We start from the raw sequence: 14,107 nt of genomic DNA on the forward strand, positions 1-14,107 counted from the left end.
AAGCTGCCAGCAACGACGGTAGTGGTGTGAACGAAAGACCAGCGTTGGGATGCATAAACGTTTCGCCGTTGTTTTTTCTCTTCTGACTTTTCGGAAGTGTCTGCTCCTCTCTTCTCCAACATGACGAATGTGTACTGTTCTTTTGGAAAGAGGAGCGACGGCCATTGAGTGGTACTCTGGATGTTTTGGTCAAAGGACGCAGACATACCAGCAAAAGTATGTGGCTTTGAGAGAGGAAGGAGGCTGACGCAGCCCATGGGAGGTGCGTCTGGTGTTTTCGAGGAAGACACACAGGTCATGACTTTTCCCCAACCTATTTTTGAAAAATACTGGTAATTGAGTGTGATGAAGAAGAGAAGGATAGTGGGTGCGAGATGGACTTATATACCCACCACAAAGATCGGACGACTCCCGCGTTGGTGAGACTTTGCGCACGACACCCGCAAAAGTTCCAAAACACATCCTAAATGCTCATTCAACTGGCCGCTACCATACATCCCAATGATTTCCCCCTCATAAATTCCCCTCAACCTCATGCTGATGCCGCCGCAACTCCCTCCCCACCAGCACCATCCTCAACCTTCCTCTTCTTCTTCCCATGATGCCCCCTCGCCTCGACCCTCCCCTCAACCGGCACCACCCTCGTAGCCGTAAAAATATACCCCTCAGCCCCACCCTTACTCGTCATCATAGGATGCGTTCGGCCAGGAAGAACCTGCCACTGCCTCGCTCTTGCCGTCTGCAGTGAAGGCGCAAGAACCAACGTGGGGTTGAGCGGGAAGTCGTCTTCTTCGTTGTCGGCTTCGGAGGTGCCTGCTGGGGTATCGATGTCGTCTTCGATTTTGACTCGTTTGCCGTTGGTGTTACCGTTACCGTTGGTTTGCGGCGGCGGCCCAAATTCGCGTGCGATGTACGCCGCGCGGCGTTCTTTCGAGTAAAGATCGCACAACTCAACCAACGGCTCAACATTCGGATTATACACCACAATCCTCCCCCCACCCTTCACAAGCGGCACCAACTCCCTGAGCACAGTCTTCGCATCCATCGCCGTCGCCACCACCAACCCATCAAACCCACCCCTCTTCGTCTCATCCACCACACCCTTAACCCTCTCCCAGCGTCTGCGCTTCTTGTAATACGTACCGCGTTTCGTCGACTTCATGCTTGCAAGGACTTCCTCGGAGATTATCTCGGGCTCGTCGTACGAAGGGTCGTCTTCGGGGTGGAGGAGGGCGAGCCAGGAGAGCGATTTGAGGTGTTTGTAGAGGGGGTGGGCGGGCGTGGGGTTGCCGTAGTCGTAGCCGAAGTATTTTAGGTAGGATAGGTTGGGTTGGTTGTTGGGGTGCAGGACGGTGAGGGTGTTGGTTTGGGCGGACATTTGCGGGATGTGTGGTCGTGGGGGCTTTCGTGGGCGTGGGGGAGGATCTGAAGGGGTGGCTGTGGGGTCTGTGGTTGTTGTGGCGTCGGCGTCGGGCATAGCGGTGTCGGTGTCTTTGGGCGATGGGGCGGAGGCTGGTGCTGGTGTGCCGTTCATCTCGGTATCGACTGCCTCCTCTTCCGATGACGAGTCGTCGTATTCTTCCTCGGGGTAGAGGATGCCCATCTTCTCGGCGAGTGCTGCTGTGACAAGCCCTCCGGTATCGTCTACCACGAGCCATCGCCCCCCTCCTACCTGGCTGACTCCATCCTCCGCCAAGTGAATCTGGTTCGTCGCCCCAGAGTGTATGTTTGCCCAGCTGTTGATCAAGCCCAGTAGGTCTTCCCTCAGCTCCATGATCTTGTATGCCTCCTTCTCCAGAACATACTCTGTGAGCAGACCAACATCCATGGGCAGGGCGGTGAAGCGCTTCAAGTACTTCTTCGACTTCCGCAGGGTGTATTTGGCGAGCGAAAAGCTCGTCTTCTCGTCGATCGCATTGTGGGATGCCATGATCTTGGCGATGATCTCCTTGCCGGAGCCAGCGCCTGCCTTCTTCAGCTCCTCAATCTCAGCCATCGATAGTGCCTGCCGTGAAGCATCGTCAACGGTCAAGCGGTTGTTGCGCATGATGACCTGCCCATCTTCTCCCACAATGTCGAAGCCCGTAGCACCCGCAGCACCCTCGGCAGTCTCTTCGCTGGTTTCTGCAGCAGGTGCATGCTCGCTACCTAGAGCTTCGGCGTGGAGTTCGGAAGCGGGTACGACGCGCAGCTCCGTCTTGGATTTGCCATCGTCCTTGTCGAGCAGCTCGTAGGTGAGATAGTACGGGCGGCCGAGGAGGAGGTTGGAGTTGAAGGTGCCGAATTTGCCGAGATTGATGCTCCTGTAGGGTGTTTAGAAGAAATCCTCATCTATATGCACACGGAGGGCTCACTCCAGCTATGCGACGTACGTATTCGGTGTGATTTCGACGATCTTGAAGAGGCCTGAGGGCAGTCGCAGCGCAACGTGCGTATTGGGGCGGACGTGGGAATGCATGGCGCGAGTGTAGTCGCGGCACTGTGTTGGTCACTATTCCATGTGTAGTTATGGTTAAAAGTCTTGGTATGGTATCTCAGTCCCGAGTTCTGCACGCGCAAAGGTGAGTTGGAGCTAGTGAATTTGTCGCAAGGAATAGTTCCGAGGCGCACCGCCGCGTCTTACTCAGCCACAGGCTCAGCCACACACTCGCACCAGTCGTACGTCATCGCCATCGCGACTTCTGCTACTTGGGCGTGTCACTCGGGTCCAACACGTCGCTTACGTCGACTACTTTGCTTCTTTCGCTGGAGTCCTGCTTCAATATCAATCCCCTTCACCCGCCTTCCTCATACTACCGCGCCGCGCCGACTGTCGCGAGAACTCCCCCATATTCCACACCAAGCCCCACGGCACTGCACCGTAAACATGGTGCTACGAAAGTCCGACGAAGCCGACGACGTCGTTCCAGCGCCGCTCTCCAAGGCGATCCCCCCGTATCCCACGACACCCTCCGACGAGCACCCGCCTGCCTTTCCCGTGTCGCCCGAGCGTGCCGTGGACCCGCCCAGCACGAGCAAGTCCCCAGCTTTCAACATCAAGACGCCTGAGGAGACGCGACTGCCCGACGACAAGCACGAGAGCGACTCGGACCTGAGCGAAGACGAGTGGAACCAGTCGGATGATGACTTCGAAGACATCAACCACAACGATGTGCCTGCCGCCCTGAAGCCGGCTGCTCGAAAAAGGCCACCTGTGCCAAGTACTACACACATCACCAGCGGTCTTCCCGATGCTCTGCGACCAGGGCCGCCCGCAGGTATCCCCATCAAGCGCTCACAGGAAAGCATATCGGCCACGCCCACCGGTGCCAGCGCGGCTTCCTACGGCGCAGCCAGCACCGTGTCCGAGCAGTCCAATGGCTCCATCCCGCTGAAGACCAACAACCCCTACCTGAAGATGCAGACAACTGGGGGGAATAGCTGGGACGGAGAGAGCAGCCAGGCTATCTGGGGCGATGCGCCGAGCCACGCCCACAAGTACGAGGCGCCCGTCGAGCTCCCGGCCTTCCAGACGCCAAGTACACCCACCCACGACATGAAGAACCTCGGACTAGATGACCATGCCCCGTCTATGCAGTCGACAGCACCAGTAGAGCCGCCTGTCATAGCCGTGAACTCACCTACACCTCGGTCGGAGCATGCAGACACCTCCCTCGATACGAATCCATGGGAACCCGCCTCGCACGATGCTCATACTGACACTGTACCCTGGACGGCACCGCCAAGCGATGCAGCTGCCCGTAATGAAAGCTCACACAACATTCCCGCCCCAATCATTCCAAATGCGAATACTGCAGAGCAATCGTCTCTTCCACCTCAATACACGCCCGAGCAGACACCACCCTCCTCCGAAGAACCTCCACCTGCGCTGCCGCCAAGAAGGTCGCACGAGGACATGGCGCCTGCAATGCCTCCTAGACCCATCGACACAGGGATCGGTTCGTCCGCTCCTCACGCCTTGGAATCGCCCAATACGACAATGGAGAGGCAGAGGAAGGAACACTACCAAATCAAGCACATTCGCTGGCTTGATCACACCATCGAGGACATGCGCGTTTCGCCTATCCTGACGCAGAACCTGAATGGCCCCTGTCCTTTGCTGGCTTTGGTCAACGCACTAGTCCTTTCGACTCCTGCTAGGCTTGACACTGCACTTGTTGAGACATTACGCACACGCGAGACAGTCAGCCTAGGGCTACTACTTGATGCTGTATTCGATGAGTTGATGTCTGGTCGACGTGGTGATGCTGCACAAGCTCTGCCCGACGTGAGCGAGTTGTACAAGTTCCTGCTCGCTCTCCACACAGGTCTCAATGTCAACCCCATGTTTGTCCCGGACTCCAACACCCCGGATGCACAATCCACGCTCACGAGCCGAGCTGGCGCTTTTGAGAACACCCAGGACATGAAGTTGTACCGCACTTTCAACATCCCACTAATGCACGGATGGCTGCCCGAGGCTGGATCCGACGCTTATGCTGCCTTTAGTCGCGTAGCAGCGTCATATGAAACATCGCAGTTTGTTCAGTTCCAAGAGGAAGAATTGAATGCGAAGCTGGGGGCGGGCGAGTCTCTGAACGAGGACGAGCAGCAGATGTTCACGGATATCCATGCCATCAAAGAGTTCTTGATGCGATGGCCAACACAGTTGACCGATCATGGTTTGAAGGTCATTCGCGATAACCTCCAGCCCGGTCAAGTCGCTATCCTGTTCCGAAACGACCACTTTTCGACGCTTTGCAAGAACCCTCGTAATGGCGAGCTCGTCACCCTTGTCACAGACCAAGGCTATTCCACCCACGACGAAATTGTATGGGAGTCTCTTACCGACGTCAACGGCCAAGGTAGCCAGCTCTTCTCCGGCGACTTCCGCTCCGTCGACAACAGCAACACGTCCGGCCTACAAGACCAGCACCAACCTTCCAGCGTCGACAACGGCCAAGGCTGGACCACCGTCCCCGCCCGCCGCGGCAACGCACAATCCAACATCCCCCAAGACACCTCCGTCACCTCCCCGGAAGCCCTCAGCCGCGCCGAACAAGAAGACCACGACCTCGCCCTAGCCCTCCAGCTCCAAGAAGAAGAAGAAGACCGCGAGCGCCGCGAAACGGAACAACGCAACACCCGCAACAACCAACTTTCCATGGACGCTATCAACGCTCCGCCCCAGCCACCGCGGAACCCACAGAACCCGGTCATTCCGCCCCGCCGTAACAATAATATTACGGGGCATAGACCTGCTGGGGAAGCAGCGCCGCCGCCGTTGTACGAGGAGGCTATCACGAGTCCGCAATACGTGCCTCCGGCTGGGCATCCGGCGAGTGCGCAGGCGCCGGTGCCGGGCCAGGGCGGGAGTGCGTATCAGAGTACGAGTGGCGGGTTGCCGGCGCTGCCTGGCGCGGGGAGGGGCAGGCATGGTAATGTTTTGCCTGGACGGATGGGCGGAGGGAGGAGACCGAGTCAGGGGCAGCAGGGACAGGGGCAGGGACAGGAGGAGAGGGATAAGTGCGTTGTTATGTAGACGCGCTCTTCTCTTCCCTTCCCTTCCCTCCCCTTCCGCTGTTTGGTTGTGAGGGGATGTGTTTGACTATATGCTGACATGTCACATTAGAGATTCGGAAGAGGTGCCGTGTTCGTGGTGTACGGTTAGTTAGTATCCGTTGTGAGCGCGGACCGAGGGTATCTAGATGTTGTTGCGGTTATGATCACGGTGATGACTCGGGCGTTTGGTGGTGTTGGAGTGTTTATATACCCGTTATCCTTTTTGCTTTTCATAGTACGCGGTGGGTATGGTGTTTGTTGCATCAAGTTGGAAGCAGTATTATTAACCCGAATTCCTATTCATGACTTCACCACTCTTCAAGGTTCGTTGTTGTGCGTGACATGTCAAACTATCATCATTTTCTTCTCCATCCAACCATGCATACCATGAGGCTTTACACGGAATCTACGAATCACTAATCTGCCTCGCCCTCTCCCTCCCCTCCATTCGTTTCAGTTCTTCATCCCACTCCTCTTCTTCCTTACTCTTCGCGTCGTCCTTGGCGTTGCCACTGCTTTTACTCCACATACGAGTGTGTTGGCTCCCAGCTCCAATTTTACCGCTACGGGAGTGAACGGCTTCTTGGAGTAAAGTTGCTTTACTCACGCCCCCACTTGCACTCCTCTGTTTCTCCTTCCCATCCTGCTTCTCATACCCTTCGATGGAGGAGGACGACAACGCAACATCCCGCCCCTGTCCCTGCCGTTTAACCATCTCGATGAAGGACGACGATGAGGGCACCGCAGAAATCTGACCTAACTGCCGTTCATAAGACGTAGTACCTTGTCTGTTATACCTCACCCCCTCCATCCCCATCCCCATCCCTTCACCAGCCGTTGGCCGCGGCGCCGGTGGACGCATGTTACAGTACGGCATCGGCGGAGGCGGGGGTCGGTTCGGTGGTGGTGGGCGGCGCGGTGGATCGAGACGCAGTGTTCCTTCCTGATGAATAACTGGAGTCGATGCCGGAGCACGAAGCGTTGATAGTGCAGACATCTTGATCGGGGCATGTGTCGGTGATAAGGAGGACGTGCGCTGGGGGTGGACTGGCGTAGTCGGTCTTGGTGTCCTTGTAGGCGGGTCGTTGGTATCGGAGTCGGAGGCGTCGAGGTATGAGGGGTTGTTGGCTTCGTCGAACGGGTTGTCGATTTCGTGGTCGTTGTCGTGATCGACTGCCTGGTCGTCGTCTCCGGTGTCGTAGACCTCGTTATCCATGTCGATGCTAGAAGGCCGACTTTCCCGCTCGACGATAGAAGCAGTTTCGCAGCGCCAACTAGCTGTGCTGGTGCTGCCGCCGCTTGCACCTCTGTTCCTCTCTTCTCCTTGTGACAAGTCGACATTGTTACGCCAATTCGCAATGCCATCATCGGTGTCGTGGCCACCTTCCCTTAACGCAGGGTGAACGGACCCATTGATCGTCAAGCCATCGCCCTCTTCATCCGCTTTTTCCTCTTCCTTCTCATGCGCCGTCTTCTTCTCTACCCTACTCTCATCTTCACTATCACCTCCCTCAGTATTACTAAACCACCTCAACTGTCTCGGCTTCCCGGCCCCCACCGGCCTCCCAATCCTCCCAACACCCCCATCCCCCCTCATCTCCAACCTCTTCCTCTCCATCTTCTTCAGCTCCTCCGCCCACCCGCTCAAATCCTCAATACTAGGTCCCTTATGCCTAGTCCCACGTTCCTGCGGGCTCATCGTACTAGCCGCACTGACAGAAGGGTTAGCTAGACTGGTGTTGATCCAGAGACTACCCTGCCGGTTACGACGGGATGCGGATGAGGAAGGTGTGGCTGTGGCGTTGCTGCGGCGGATGCTGTGGGCGTGGGAGGGGGGTGGTGTGTAGATGTTTGGGGAGGTGGTGTTGGAGAGGTTGGAGAGGGTGTAGTTGCGTGAGCGGAGTGGTAAGGTGTCGGAGCTGGGGTCGTGGGTTGGTTTGATGGGGCTGCTGGATGAGCGTTGGGTCAGGCCGAGGTTCTCGTCTGTAGCGCTGCTGCGAGCGTTCGAGCTATTCGTCAGTGTCAAGGTGAGGTCGAGCGTAGAGCTGTTCGACCGCAACGAACTGCCATCGCCGTCTCCCAGACTCCTGACAAAGTTCCCGTACTCATACCCCTCATCACTACCTTCGCTCTCTCCATCTGCGGCAATGTCGGCGAAGTACTGGCAATCATCCACAACCTTTACAGCCCACGCGAGCTTGATACCCTTCTCGCCTACCGCAACCTCCCTACTCTTCCGCCTATCCTTGTTCATCTTGAGTAAATCGCGCTGAGCCTCCAGTATAGTCGTCAACTCCCCCGTCTGCGCATCAAACTGCAACCAACTATCCACATCATCCAGTTGTTCTCGGCGGTTGATTCTATACTGTTTCGCGCCCGCGGTTTCGTCGTCGGCGTAGGAATCTAGTTTCTGCGGCAAGGAGGCGTCGATGTATGTCGACAGAGGCTGATGTAACTTGAGGGAGCCTAGGGTGACCTGAGCGGCGAGAAGTCTGTCCTTAGACTTCACCATATTCGGGTGAAGGACATCCCATTGTGGGCGTGATGTTGTCCACTCCACCACCTCCCCACCTCCCCCCCTCCGCCTCCCCTCCGCCTCCCCCACCCACCCTGGAGAGGCGTCGATGTATGTCGACAGAGGTTGATGTAGTTTCAAGGAGCCGAGAGTGAGTTGAGCGGCGAGAAAAGTGTCTTTTGGACGCACCATGGAAGGGTGTATGACATCGTTATCGCTGTTGAAGGAGCGGCGGAGTGTGTGGCGGCTTGCGCAGACCTTGAGGGCCATTTTTGAGACGGAGGCTTTGAGGTCTTCGTAGGTGGCTTTGGCTTCGGCGTCTATAGAAGGAATATTAGGAAGCCATGGCGAAGGCGGGACGGCGGTAACAGGTGTCGTTGGAATCGGTATAGCCGTAACAGGCGTCTTCGGTGAAATCAGTGACTCCCAAAACCCACCTTGCGCGAAAGAGTTCTTGACAGGCCCAGCAGTAGCCGACCTCGGCGTCCCAGGGCCCGAAGACAAGATCTCCCATCGCGGCCGCGGTGTAGTCGGACTCGCCGTCTCAAACCTTGGAAGGTGCGCTGGCCGAAGTGGATGAGCCCCCGTAGGCGCAGTCCACGAAGACGAGCTGTAAAAAAGTAGTTGCCGTCCTCCTGGTGTGACGATTGAGTGTACAGGCGGTGGAGGAGGACACCACCCAAGCACCTTCATACAGTGTTCCTTCTTAGCCCGCAAAATATCCTTCTTCGCCTGTCGCCATTTGGCCTCGGTGAAGCGCTCTTTGTTCCAGTATATGACTTCTTCCCAAAACCGAAGGTGTTGTTCTTTAGTCAGGCTCTTTAGTCCTGCGGCTTCGTGTTGGCTGATTGCCTTGCCGGTGGCGGGCGAGATGGCGCTGTCTTCTTTCGTGAAGACGCGCTCCATTGTGAGGACTCGTTCTGGCATTCTGACGGCGTGTGCGCTGGGTTGGAACGGACTAGGAAAGGTCTCGTGGGTTGCGACGGGAGTGTTTGGCGGCGTGCTCGGTAATCCCTGCGATCTGGCGAGCAGGTTGAGTGTCATAACCTCGCCCGGGTTGTTTGGTCGCGTGAAGGGGACACGGGATTAACTGATCGCCAGAGTTGCGCTCGGCGTAGTGTAGGCAACCGCGTGGGAAAGATTTGCGACTTGATAGGGGAATTCCGTCACATGTCCCTCACTTGCACTGTGAAGGAATAGGGCGGTGTCTTGCAACGGAAGTGAAAAAGGTCTTGGGTCGAGGGTGCGCTGTGATTGTATTTGTTGTGCGGTGCGACTATCACGCGCTACTACCATGAGCAAACGCGCAAGTCGGGGTGAAACTTACTCGGTGGATAGGAATATCGACCTAAGGCGTTGAGCGAATTAAGCGAATGGGAATGGCTGACAGCATGGCGGTGAAAGTGAAACGGATGTGTAAATATAATATTGACCTGTAAATTTTGTCTAGGTGGTATCCAACTCCGCTAATGCGAATGCGACGTCTAGTCTAAGAAAGTAAAAAGGTTTGTATGTACAACATTGAGAGCGCGGTCGGCCTCGCGCTCTTCAATGACACAGGAGATGTTGATCTCGCTGGCGCCTGGTAGATATTAGCAATGAAGCGGCATTGAGATAGAGAATCACGTACCCTGAGAAATCATCTCGATGTTGATGTTGTTCTGTCCCAACACGCTGAAGAATCTACCAGAGATACCAATCATGTTCTTCAGCTGCTTACCGACCAAGCTCACAATGGCCATATCAGGCACGATGTCAATGGTGCCGAGCTGGCCAAGGTCGTTGACGGCACCTTGGAGATCCTTGCTCTGGATCTTGTACTCATCCTCACCCCCGCCACTCAGAAGGGCAGACTCGGAATGGAGAGCCATGGACACGTGGACCTCGGAAGAAGAGATGAGGTCGACAGAAAGGTGCCATCGGTCGAGGATGCTGAAGATGTTCATTAAGAAACCATGGGCTCGGGTGCGCTTGTTGCTGTGCACGTTGAGCACGACGATGTTGTGCTTGATGGTGACAGCAGTGGGGCGCTTGGGGCCTTCCAGCTGAGTGAGGAGGCTCGCCGAACGAGTACGGAACAGCTTCCCGTCCTTCAGGGGCGCACGACCGTCGATATCCTTCAGGTTATCCGGGAAGATGATGGTACCGGCGTTGCGCGGGTTCATCACGTTCTTGATACGGATAGGGATGCGGGCGCGGATGACCTGCTCCATGGTGAAGGGGTGAATGACCTCAGATCCGTAAAAGGTCAGCTCAGCAGCCTCGGACGGCGTGACGGTGGGGAGAAGAGCGGCCGTGGGGACCTTGCGAGGGTCTGCTGTGAAGATGCCGTCCACCTCCTTCCAGACCTGGAGTTCCTTGGCCTGGGTACCGACGGCCACTAAGGCAGCGCAGAGGTCGGTGTATCCACGTCCAATGGAGTTGAGCAGTCCGCCGGGCACGTTGCCAAAGTATCCGGTAATAACAGGCACCTTGTCGCCGCATGCTGCCACCTCTTTGCCCAGGTCCTCGGCCAGATCCTTGTAGAACTTGTCGTTGAGCCCGCCCTTGATAGGCGCGTGGAGCCTGACGATGTCGCTGAGGTCGACAAACTGGGCCGGGGTGCCGCGATCGTTCAGGATGGCGGCCATGTAGCGGCAGCTCAGCTTCTCGCCCTTGCTGATGATCTTGTCCTCGGCGCGGTTCGTGACTTCCTCCAGGTGCTGCGCGGATTCCAGGATCTTGACGAGGCTCTCACACTCGGCATTGACCTCCTCCGTGTACGACGCCAGGATGTCCGGGTTCCTCAGGATGTCCTTGCCGGCCTGGATGTGGTCGGTGCGGATGGCCTCGACGATCTCGTCATAACCGCGGTGGTTGGGCTTCTCGGCAGCGCGGGCGGCACGAAGGAGGCGGTTGGTGGTTCCCTCGAGCTTGGTGTTGCTGCTGCGTGCGGAGCAGACAATGGCGGCGCGGTTCGTCGCAAGACCAGCTCTGTTTACTGTCAGCGCCTTCCATCTGGTGGGGGTTGGGATGGGTCGCACTTGACGATGCCCGCTATGTTCTCCGCAAATTTGCCCACGCTCGTGCCCCCGAACTTGAGGACAACCCAGCCTCCAGGGAGGTGCTTCTCTTCCGTGTGAGCTATCCGCTCCGACTCGTGTGTGGTTCCGTTTGTGTATGCAGACATGGTGGTGTTTTGTGGTTTCTCCAAGCAATTGGCGAGGTAAAGTTTCCTAGATGTTGGTATATATCAATGATGTATGGAAGACGTGTTATTCTCAGTATATGACGTGTGTTGTGTCGTGTGAAGTCTGGAGCAGCGGAGTGAGGGAATTCTCAATGTCTTTTAGTGGGGCCTGAGTCAGAAAGTCCATGTTCGCGCCCGCAATCGGCGCCGGCGCTGCTGACGCCATGCCAGCGAACCACGACTCCACAACCCAGGAACATGCACACACACACACACCTCAACGGAACGGATCGGTGCATGCGCATGTCCTCCCGGTAGCCAATGATGCGCTCACCATCCAGCTACTGCGCCTTTGTCCGCACCCTTCGCAGCCCGCGTCTCAACACCACGTCCTCTGGTGCCTCTGATACCTGACAGCTCATTCCTCTTATCGCGTCTTAGCGCGTCGTCCAAAGTACCGTGTCGTCCGCGTCCGACTACGTGCCGGTAGTTGCTCTTCGGCCCATCGGCTATTCGTCCTCTATGTCTTGTGCACCACCTGTGCGACACTTCAGTAATCACGGTATTATCTAGCCATCTCTAGTCAGCGGCGAATTGATCCGATCATGTCCACGTCCATACATCGGGAACATGAGTCTGGGAATCCGTCGCTCATCAACGACGTTGCGTAAATCAATTTTGGAAACCCGCTTCGCTAACCCCTAGTATACTCTAGCAGATCTCGAAAGGTTGCCTCATCCTCAATCTCAAGCGCTCGACTTTGCAGGCTTTGCAGTTCCTCTTGGCCGTAGCTACCGCGCGCCAATAATTTACCAACAATACTTCGATACCCTTTACCAACTGCTTCAGTCAGAGCGTTCCCTATCTCTGCATCGTACTCTAGAAGAAGAGAAACAACAGCGAACTGTCCATACCGTACTGCTGTCTCCAACGCCGGTTTACATGTATCCGCACCATGTCCTAGCAACACCCGAACTACCTTCTCATGTCCGTTCCGACAAGCGCCTAGAAGGGGTCGCTTCTCGTATTCACTAGACGAACCGAAGCCGTCTACACGGGCGCCAAGTGCAAGATAATGCACTGTTATATCCACCCACCCATTCCTCGCGCTACGCACTAAGAACGCCGTGTATTCCTCAACACCAAACGTTCTGGTAACGCAGTGTTCTAGTCGCTTCTTGACAAGGAAGTCATAAATCTCCAAACTTGGTGTGTCCAGCGAAGCCAACGCTCGCTCGTTCTGACACCAGTAGGAAGGTCTCTTGGTCTTTCTGTCAAGCATCCACGGACGTTCCACGGCCTGGAAATTCCACAAGAACTGCGTCGTCTCTACACGCCCATACTTGGCGGCCTCGATGAGCAAGCGCATTCGCATATACTGAAAGTCAAAGTCATACCTCAAGTTCAGCATAGCGGCAAGAACCTCGTGATTGCTGAACCTACCAGCGTGGAAGCATCCCGAACCAAAGAGCCAACTTGGTTTATTGAAATGTTTTCCGTGGATGGTCCATCTCGCGACAACAGGGAGTGTCTGTGTGTACAGGGCAGCAATATAGATATCGGTGTCCAAGTCGCTACCATATAAAATTCCGTTATGCCAGAACTCAGCAGCTAGGTCGGTCGTCCATAGTTCGTCTAGGCGATTGAATTCCTGCAACACAAGGGGGCATAGCTGACGAATGTAGTCGTTCTCGTTTCGCTCATCGTCGGTCTCTTGACTAAGACGGTTGGCGACGCTGCGGATCCAGAGTAGAACAGGAGCTCCGCCACTTCGCTCGTTCAATACCCGGCGCTCAAGATAACCTATAAACATAGTAGGTGCAGCCTCGTCGCTAAGATGTAGCAGAGGCCGGAACTCGGCATCCAGAAGCTTGTATAGGGCAAGCACCCTCATAATCTCCCCATCGAAAATCTCTATAGCCGCTCGTTAGCAGAGGTACCTGCGCACAAGATGTACAGGGGAGCCTACTATTCACAAGCCGTAATCGAAGGCCACGCTTTGTTCCCCGCACTAAGATCGCCCAGCCAAGGATTTCGTGCAAAAGCTCCAATGGCAGATCTAGCAGATGCATGGTGGATAGAGTGGTTGGCTTTGTAAACAAGATAGCTGTTCGGGAGGAGAAGAAGATTTAACAAGCACGTAAAGCGTTCAGCGGCTCTTGTCGTTCGAACACGTTCGGGCGCGAAAAGTCGCGCTAAGAGGACCCTGGAAACCACTTGATTGGCTACTAGTAGCGGCGTAAGCTGCTGCCTGCCATCGCCTTTCCAACCTGAACAACAACAATGTCGTAGGTGGTTATACAGCTACACGCATCCCACCGCCTGCTCGCATCCTGATCATATCCACACATCGGGAACATGCCTCTGGAACCCAGCCGCTCATGTCAATGAGAGGCAACGTCGATCCATCCGGACTCACAGACCACTCGCATCCCACCGACTGTCCCGGCTGTTGAAGATGTTCGCGATCAATGCATCAAGCCCTAATTGGAAGTCCGTGTTCGACGTTTACCCTGCGCTACGGAGAAGGTGTCGAGAACATCATTCGACGTGTCGACCACACAGTAACCTTCGGCTCGTGGCTGTCGATCGACCCTCAAGTATCACGGCATAGTTCAAGCTGACTCCGTGACGACCAACTCGCAATCTTAACTGTGCCTCTCATTTAGGAGTACGGTCATCTCAACTATCCGAGACTTACCCAGCGCTCCTGACTCAGACGCGAGCGTGGCCCCAGTTCTGTCTCCTCATGTTCTCGCAGCGTCGAAGACCTGTAGGCCTTCTTACCTGTATTGCCGGTTCATGGATCTTTCTCAGCGGACTGGTAGTGCTTGATGTGGCCAGGATTCGTGTTCTACCTCCCTATACCGCTGTTTGTGTCT

At 55.8% G+C, this 14,107-nt stretch overlaps 4 protein-coding genes across 4 annotated transcripts; 1 reads left to right on the forward strand and 3 right to left on the reverse strand.

The window, feature by feature from the left end:
- Positions 1–532: 532 nt before the first annotated feature.
- On the reverse strand, positions 533–2,458 carry J4E85_010943 (uncharacterized protein; the record flags this gene model as incomplete). Its single annotated transcript, XM_051475146.1, has 2 exons — positions 533–2,303; positions 2,373–2,458. The coding sequence occupies 2 exons, from the start codon at positions 2,456–2,458 to the stop codon at positions 533–535; spliced, it is 1,857 nt and encodes a 618-aa protein (XP_051321010.1).
- Positions 2,459–2,866: 408 nt separating this feature from the next.
- On the forward strand, positions 2,867–5,521 carry J4E85_010944 (uncharacterized protein; the record flags this gene model as incomplete). Its single annotated transcript, XM_051475147.1, has 1 exon — positions 2,867–5,521. The coding sequence occupies one exon, from the start codon at positions 2,867–2,869 to the stop codon at positions 5,519–5,521; it is 2,655 nt and encodes an 884-aa protein (XP_051321011.1).
- Positions 5,522–5,947: 426 nt separating this feature from the next.
- Positions 5,948–8,983, reverse strand: J4E85_010945 (uncharacterized protein; the record flags this gene model as incomplete). Its single annotated transcript, XM_051475148.1, has 2 exons — positions 5,948–6,297; positions 6,373–8,983. The coding sequence occupies 2 exons, from the start codon at positions 8,981–8,983 to the stop codon at positions 5,948–5,950; spliced, it is 2,961 nt and encodes a 986-aa protein (XP_051321012.1).
- A 557-nt stretch (positions 8,984–9,540) lies between these two features.
- On the reverse strand, positions 9,541–11,225 carry J4E85_010946 (uncharacterized protein; the record flags this gene model as incomplete). The annotated part of the gene is made up of 3 exons (XM_051475149.1): positions 9,541–9,638; positions 9,687–11,029; positions 11,080–11,225. 3 exons carry the CDS (start codon positions 11,223–11,225, stop codon positions 9,541–9,543), a joined length of 1,587 nt encoding a protein of 528 aa, XP_051321013.1.
- Between the last annotated feature and the right edge of the window lie 2,882 nt (positions 11,226–14,107).

This window comes from Alternaria conjuncta (genome assembly GCF_024043145.1).
Source record: "Alternaria conjuncta strain BMP 0040 chromosome Unknown scaffold_28, whole genome shotgun sequence".
Lineage (NCBI taxonomy): Eukaryota > Fungi > Ascomycota > Dothideomycetes > Pleosporales > Pleosporaceae > Alternaria > Alternaria conjuncta.